This window comes from Primulina eburnea, chromosome 14 (genome assembly GCF_022965805.1).
Source record: "Primulina eburnea isolate SZY01 chromosome 14, ASM2296580v1, whole genome shotgun sequence".
Taxonomy (NCBI): Eukaryota; Viridiplantae; Streptophyta; class Magnoliopsida; order Lamiales; family Gesneriaceae; genus Primulina; species Primulina eburnea.
The window spans coordinates 6,683,085-6,691,478 of record NC_133114.1 but is presented as its reverse complement, the minus strand read 5'-3'; the positions used below and the strand labels follow the sequence as shown (position 1 = coordinate 6,691,478).

General features: G+C 33.0%; 2 protein-coding genes across 2 annotated transcripts; one reads left to right on the top strand and one right to left on the bottom strand.

The window, feature by feature from the left end:
* Positions 1–224: 224 nt before the first annotated feature.
* On the top strand, positions 225–1,298 carry LOC140811460 (protein SRC2 homolog). Its single transcript, XM_073169354.1, has one exon. The coding sequence runs from the start codon at positions 378–380 to the stop codon at positions 1,194–1,196; it is 819 nt and encodes a 272-aa protein (XP_073025455.1). The 5' UTR covers positions 225–377; the 3' UTR covers positions 1,197–1,298.
* A 272-nt stretch (positions 1,299–1,570) lies between these two features.
* Positions 1,571–7,043, bottom strand: LOC140811459 (protein AUXIN RESPONSE 4). Its single transcript, XM_073169353.1, has 2 exons — positions 5,693–7,043; positions 1,571–1,992 (listed from the first exon to the last, which is right to left on the bottom strand). Exons 1-2 carry the CDS (start codon positions 6,896–6,898, stop codon positions 1,795–1,797), a joined length of 1,404 nt encoding a protein of 467 aa, XP_073025454.1. The 5' UTR covers positions 6,899–7,043; the 3' UTR covers positions 1,571–1,794.
* Between the last annotated feature and the right edge of the window lie 1,351 nt (positions 7,044–8,394).

Genomic DNA, 8,394 nt, shown 5'->3' with positions numbered 1-8,394 from the left:
AGAAATAAATAAAATAATATAAAATCTTTAGAATATTTTATAATTTAAAACGCAAAAATTATTATGTGTCAATTTTCTAAAACCGATTTAATCTATAAAAAAATATTATTCTTTAACAATTACTTTTAAATAAGGGTCATGCTTTTCTTTTGGTTGTTTCTTCTTGAGTCGGTTTATCGAATCTTCTCTGGACCTTTATATACAGACACCACGACATGTTCGTTTTCATTATCATTTATCCATCGTAACTGTAATATCAACAACTCCAACAATTCTCTATCCCAACAATATCAAATAACCATTTTGTCGATTTCATCGATTTCCCACTGCGTAAAACCCGATAAATTCACAACTCTGATCTCCGTAGAAGAATCTCCATGGAGTATCGGCGATTGAACATCACCGTGATATCGGCTGAAGGGCTGAAGGATGTGAATATGTTCTCCAAGATGGACGTTTACACGGTGGTGTCCATCGAAGGGTACCCGCAATCCAAGAAGAAAACGTTAGTGGACAAGGATTGCGGAACCCACCCCAAGTGGAATCACCGCATGGAGTTCATAGTAGACGAGCCGTACCTCACGAAGCCGGGTCTTTCTCTCCTCTTTCAGATCAAGGCGGAGGGAACAATCGGCAGCGATAAAGATGTTGGTTCTGTTATAATCCCTATCGATGATCTGTACAGGAGCAATTCATCGGGAGACAAGGTTGATGAGTACCAGGTGCGCACTTCCTCCGGAAAGCGCAAAGGCTCGCTGAAGATCTCCTACAGTTTCGGGGAAAAATTCACGCAGCAACCGGAGGCGAAGAAACACACGGAGGAACCCATGATGGCGTATCCGGCGGGCCACCAGCCGTATGGTGCTGGCACCAGCTCCCCGGCGCAGCCTCATCCAGGAATGAGGTATTCTCCGCAGTACCCTCCTGCCGCCGGCTATCCTGGGTACCAGCCTCAGGGTGCGTATGGATATCAGGCTCAGCCGCCGGGGTATGGGGGTTACCCTGCGGGATACGGTGCGTATCCGCCGGGACAGAAGCCGAAGAAAAATAAGATGGGGATGGGGGGAATGGGGATGGGATTGGGTGCCGGATTGCTTGGAGGATTGCTCGTCGGAGACATGGTGTCGGATATTGGCGATTCAGGGGATTACGCTGATGGATATGGCGACGCCATGGGTGATATGGGCGACTTCTAAGTTTAGGCCAAATGTCCTTTATTCCATTTTACTTTTTTCCGATGAGTTAATTTCCTAGGTTTCAAATAATTTTAATAAAAGTATACAATCGCTTTGTGCGCAGTCGTCTTACCTTTTTTTTCTTTTCTTTTTTTTTTTTTGTAATTATTCGATTCGTTATAACATATTACTGTTTAATTTGTGTTCTTTGTTTTTTCAAAATGGTTATCAAACAGTAAGTACCGAAACGAAATGCTACATAGATTGAAGCCATATCGGACTGGTCGACGCCATATTCTCTCTAATTGATTGAAATTTGTGTAAAAATAACATCAAACTCAAGTTAAGAGACTTGTGCAAATGATTATTTTGAAAACAAACAACTCACCTTCTCATATCAGAAAAGCATGTATGAAGAAGCTAATGTGTATCTGATCAAGAAAGTAAAAGGTACTACACCAGCAAGAACAATTTTACAAACATTGAGCTCTGAAGCAGATGGGCAAATCACAAATAATGACCAATTTTTCTTTTCTACCACTCGACAAAGACTATCCTTTAAAAGGTTACGCAATTATCCTGCCTGTAATTCATCCATGTTTGTAGATGGATAACGAAATCACATGCCCCATCCATGATGAAGACCATACGCGTTATCCGTACATCCACCGTGGCCATTGTGGTGATCAGCTTCGTGAACCGTCTTTTGTACGTGTATGTGTTCGGGTATTGGCTCTTCCATGCGTTGTTTAGTCAGCTTTGGTAGGGAGGAAACAAACTCGAAAATATTTTCAGCTACCTCTTCGGCGTATTGTTCCTACATTAAAGAAACATCAACAATGGCCCCTTCCCCACTCTGAATTTAAGCAGTATAAGTCAGAATACCATCCACGCTTTCCCGCTCATGTGGGTTAGGCTTATATGAAAATGCCCACAATTAACAGCTAGACAACAAACGCTAACAAAATTCATTTCAACCACTGTGCTCAATCTTGAAGATTTGATACTTAATTTCCAGTTCATGACAACAAATATTTGCAATAACTGTTTGCTATTACAAAGCCTGAGAGCCGTTCTTTTCAAGTTTCCATCAAACACCAGTAAGACCATCCTAAGCATATCGATCCGAGGCTCGCCCCTGGTGAAGAATTCTGATCCAGGGGAGATGAAAATGTAGGTAGCTTAGAATTGATGCTAAATAATTTGAGATAGATGCATACCTAATCAGTTTATTCTGCTCATTGTGGGATCAGATGGGGAACAAACATGAGGTGACACTGGGGATAAAACTAATGAGGAAGTAGAAGTAATCATCTTCCATGACAAGGGATTTTACTCGTAACACGTTCAAGAGACGAGCATTTATAGAGAAAAAGACTGAAGGTTTTCAAGCTCGTAAACAAGTTCCTCTAATCTTTGGCTGGGTTTCTGTAAGTAGAGGCTTTTTTGACCATGTGAGATATCAGCCAAACAGACAACTGTTAGGTTAATTGATCAATCAACTGGATTTTACGCTACAATCCCTTGAAAAGATAGGTCATAGCAACAAGCCGACCCAAACTCTATTTTTAAAACAATTTTCATCTTGCTACATCTGTGTCGATAGATAATAAAAATAGAAGTCTAATGCTAAGTTGATTCTTTTTTACATATTCTAACACAGAAACATCTGAAGTTAGTGTTGAATAAATGTCAGTGAAACATCATTTCACATCCAAGTGAGGTTTATATAATAAAAATTAAAAAATTTATTTTCTAAAAAAACAATTTAAATCATTTTGTTATTTATCTGGGTATAATATCTTGTCATATTACACGAATAAATTAATTAAGAACTTATATAATTTACTTTCAAAATTGTTTCCCAAACTAAAATTCAAGCAGTATATTATATGTTATATAAAAAATGATAATGAACATAATATATAAAACGAAATAATTGAAACAATTTAAAAAAAAAAATTATATATTCAAGCGCCACATATAAAGCATAATAACCTAAAAATCAACCAAATTATGGATTTTATCAATGTATAAATCGTAATTTACATATGTGAAGCACATTAAGGACAAATAATTATTAATTTAAATCCTCTTAGCTAACTCATCGGAACTAATGAAATAGCAATATTGATAATAAAATATAACTCATAACATTCAATTTAAATAATATTTTACCTCATACGGAATATTTTTACTTTTTTTAAAAAAATTATATATCACGGATAATTAAATTTATATCAGAATCGATCTTTTGTAGACTAACATCAGTTTTAAAACAATAAATAAATCAATATATATAATGAAATACACATTCAAATAAGATCATATGGTAAATATCAAATAGACTTATACAATAGTTATTAAATATGTATTTTAAACTACTGGTATAATTTTCTCTATTAAAATTTGAAATATAACCAATAAATAAACTTTCATATATATCAGTTAATGAAAAATTATTAAAAAATATATAATTTATATTTTTCATAAACCTTCAAATACGAATCATTGTTATATTTTTTTTATGTATTTGTGTGTGCTTAGTTCTTATTTACGTATGTACATTGAACATTTCAAACTACTTATTTCGATAATCTATTTTTTAATATCAAATAGGCCGTAATATTAAACATTTTAAAGTATTTGCTTTTTAAGTTTTAGAGTTGTAACATAATCAAATTATATGCAATATTTCGTCCTTACTTGAATGTATAATTTTTTTTTCTTATTATTGATTTTTATTTTCTTAAAATTTCATAAATAATTAAAAAGCATATATAGAAATTGAAAATTATAAATCAAAAGATCTCATATTTCCAAATTTTGTTAATTGAATTTATAAATTTGTCAAATATATATTTATAAAAATATGATATATTTTTTAATATCAGATAAAATCTATACAACATGTGGGACAGTGAAGCTAATTATTTAACAATAATGTCTTAAAATTTATATATTATGAGAGATGATTTTGGAAATGAAAACAAGAAAATATTTTAGTTTAATTCATTTATTTAATTTAAAATAAATTTTAAAAAAAATTGATTTTTAGTAGTAATCTGACTAAATAAATTTTAAAAAAATTGATTAAATATAATTTTTCTTTCAGTTCAATTCATTTATTTAATTTAAAAGTAACAATAGTAATATTACTTTTTTTTTGTTTTTTCATTTGTCAATATATTTAATTTAGAATTTATTTAGATGGCTCTCCATTCAAAGCATTTAGATATTTTATCTGGGTCGTTCATACATATATAAGTTTTTGAAGTATTTTTTAATTTAATTACATTATAATTAATTTTAATAATTAATTGAGTTTATTCAAATGACAGTGAAATAGACCAATAAATAACATAATTAATTTAATTTATAATTTAAATGAAAGTCCAAGAAAATTATTAAAATAAGAAAAATAATTAATGCTAATATTAAGTACATTTAATAGTGTTTTTTTTTTAAAATTAGCTCAAACATTTAAGAACATGAATATGACTTATTTTGCTACATACAAACTAAAATATAAATATAACTCGATCTTATTTTTTTCACGTCCGTTTACAATTGGAAAATTTTCCATCGTCCACACTTCTCTAGGTATACAGAAAAAATAAAATTTTTTTCACAAAAGAATGAAGTAGAATGCAATGTATTGTGTTTTATGATGTACACATAAAAGTGTGAATAGAAGGTTAATTTTGTCAATGCGCAATTGAAAAATAATATCATTTATCCACACTTTTATAGGCAGATTTCGCAATAATTACCATGGAAATGGAAGTCAACAAACATTAAGAACCAGTTTTTTTTCTTAAGCAGTTTAGCTGTCCAAAGGCTTCGGCATACCCTTTTTTTATAGGAAAGGCTTTGGCATACTTGCACAAGCACATTATGATGTTTTTCAAGAAGCTGACTATTTTGGCGGGGAATACATGCCAATTTCACTACATTTTTGAATTCGGAGACTACAATAAAGTGATGGAACATTTGAAAAGTGCCCATGTTCGCAAACATCATTCAAGAGATTGACGATTTTGGCGGTGAAACACATGCTGATTCATCAAAATTTCAAGTCATAAGATAAAAAGAAATAACACCGTGATGCCCTTGTCCCACCGGTGAAAATGAAAGTTTAAAATTGTTTATAAGTGTGATTGTTTACAGGAGCCCTTTGTGGACTCGCGCTTGCACAGGCATGGGGTGTGACAAACACAACATAGTGTATGTTCACCAGTGTGCATTCCCAATGACTGCTTCTAGATGCACACAAAATCTATTTGTTCAAGAAATCTGTTCTGTGTTGCTTTTTCCTCCAAATTATGACCCAACAATCAATCGCAAATTCAATGCCAAACTCTAAATAACCAGATCATTTGAAGATATTTCACATCATAAATTAGTGAAATAAAATACTTTCAATGCAATATTACCACATAGTTTTAAAAAGAAACAAACTATTGGAGGCATTTTACGCTGTGAAATAAATTAAAGCAAGTACACCAGACTCTTACCTGGGTCCATCGTCCTCCAGAATGTGTGACAAGCGTAGCCTGAGGGATGGCATCAGTGATATGGCGTCCCTCAGTTGTCCATGAGTCAGACCACCCACGAGACCAAATCACTCGAATGGGCAGACCTTTAACTCCATCGAGGCTGCTCCATTCAGACATATCAAAGGTAGAATTCAGCTTCTTCCCCATACCAACAACTGCTCTTCCCCCATCTATCCCCTTCAATAGAATCCTGTGTGCCTCAACCTCTGGTGAGCCAACAGACTTTATACAACACACTGCAACAACTCTCTCAAACACAAACCTAAAACCCAACACTACTTGCCTCACCACAGGCATTTCCAAAGTCCAGAGTGGCCATGTTGTTCCACTTGGGACACCATCAAGGACCACAACACTTCTAATTAATCCTCGATTTTCCGCAATCCAATTGGCACTCAACCCAAATGCAGAGTCATGCAGGACCAAGTCCACAGGGGCCAATCCAATCGAATCCACCACCTGGCCTAACACCCTGCCCATTTCTTCACTACCGAATTCAATAGACTTGATGCTCTCTTTCTTCGAAACACGAATCTCATTCTCCTCAAAGTTCACATACCCTTGTTCAACAAGCTGATCAAATCCCCAAAACAGGCCCCTCTCCTTTATATCCGCATAAACCTCCCACATTCTACCGAAAAAGCCATTCCCGCCCACATTCTCTTCAACCACAACATAAGATTTATCCGAGAACCCTGAGCCTGGAAGATCAAGAGCCATGGCGTGGATATTTCTAAGACCTAAAAACTTAACAACTCCACGAAAGGCAAGAGAACTGCAGCCTACGCCATGTACAATCAAAACATGGCTATCCGAGCTAGTGGGTCCCTGCTGAATGGAAAAGACTTCAACTTGGGGGAGATTAGAAGCTGTTTGTACCTTGATGCTGCGACCACTGGAATAGTGGAGACGAAGATCGGGGGGAAGATTGAGGAACCAGGTCTTGGGATCTTTGCAGGATAGAGAAGAGAGAAGGACGCAAACTAGAGTAATGAGGGAAGTGAAAAGTGTGAGATATAACCAGAACTGAAATGGGTTCCTTGAAGGGGCGACGGATTTGGGAGGAGTGTGTCTCGACGTTGGCTCTGGCTGAGGCTCAAGCTTCTGCTTAGAGTTCCTAAGCAGAGGCTTCGGAGAGTCAGGTTCTTCGGTTATGATCGCCATTGTTGCTCAGGTTAAAGGGTTTTTAGGCCTGCTGATGGCACATCCGAGGTACAATCAACGGGAATTGAGATTCTTCTTCCATGTTTCAACTGTAAACATTTGGGAAAGTTGCAATTTGGAAAAATAAAAAAAAAATGTTTCATGCCCAAGAGTAATCGAATGTCAGGATATGCTTTAACATTAGGAATTAAAAGGTATTAAATCTAGATTATATTATATTATATATTACTAAATTTTAAAGGTATTTATATAAATTTTTGTAGAGTTTTAAAAAATCATTTGGTATTCAAATTTGATTTTTAAAAACTCTTTACAAGTTTTAAAATATTCAAAATGTGAATAGACTTCTAATGATTCTATTAGATTCAATTAAGTACGATAATTAAAGTCTAAGTACAACTTTAAAAGACAAAAATATGTGTGAGACGGTCTCACAGGTTGTATTTTGTGAGACCGATCTCTTATTTGGGTAATCCATGAAAAAATATTATTTTTTATGCTAAGAGTATTACTTTTTATTGAGAATATCGGTAGGGTTGACTCGTTTAACATATAAAGATTCGTGAAACCATCTCACAAGAGACCTACTCACTACAAAATGTCAAAAAATATTTTTTATTCAACCTAAAGGCTCGAATAGATATTTGATTGAGAAATATCTCAAACTCACATGCTTACTTTCGTTTCTATATATATAAATAAAAAATTTATATCAATATAAAAACTAGCTAATTTATATTTCTCCTCCACATGTTTTTCCTTTTCTTTAGAATTTTACAATACATTTTTTTTATTGTTAACAATAATTTAAAATCAAATTATTAAAATCATTTTTTTCGAATTCTAGTCACAAAACCTTGCAAAATTTAAAATAATATCTATTAAAAGTTTATTACCCTATCTATCCAAAAATTATAATATTTTACTAGTCGATAAATTAAAGTAATTATTATTATTTTAATAAATAAAATTTAGTTTTTTAATAATTATTATATAACATTTGATGTTTAATTATTTTTTATAATTGTAATTAATTTGTATCTTAATTTTGAGCTGATGATAACTCAAAATTATACATATTAAAAATTTGTATTCACTTGAATAAATAAATAAATATATATAAAAAAAATATATACAAAACTTCTCTTTTAAATCGAACAACTCTTCTAAATTGAAAATAATTTTGTGCTAATTATTTAATATTATTTCATCAATTAAAATAATAATAACATATACAACACATGTGCATCTTTTACCGACGTATATGAGCAATAAGAAAACGGAGCTGTGATTCCAAAAAAAATTTCCTTGGGCCAATTAAAAAAATAAGAGTGAGACACAAAGTATTTAAAAAACAAGGACTCTGACTTTTTTTAAGAAACAATGAGCTGGCTCTTGATTATTACTTTAACTGGAATTAAACTCTTTAATTTAATTAATTATCATGTTCTCTTTCTTCTCGATTGACACATATCTTCCCCAATTAAATTTACGAG

Coding starts and splice junctions, on each gene's coding strand:
- LOC140811460 (XM_073169354.1), top strand. CDS start 378: ATGGAGTATCGGCGATTGAACATCACCGTGATATCGGCTGAAGGGCTG.
- LOC140811459 (XM_073169353.1), bottom strand. CDS start 6,898: ATGGCGATCATAACCGAAGAACCTGACTCTCCGAAGCCTCTGCTTAGG. Junction 1,993..5,692: donor CTGGAGGACGATGGACCCAG/GTAAGAGTCTGG, acceptor TCTTTAATGTAG/GAACAATACGCCGAAGAGGT.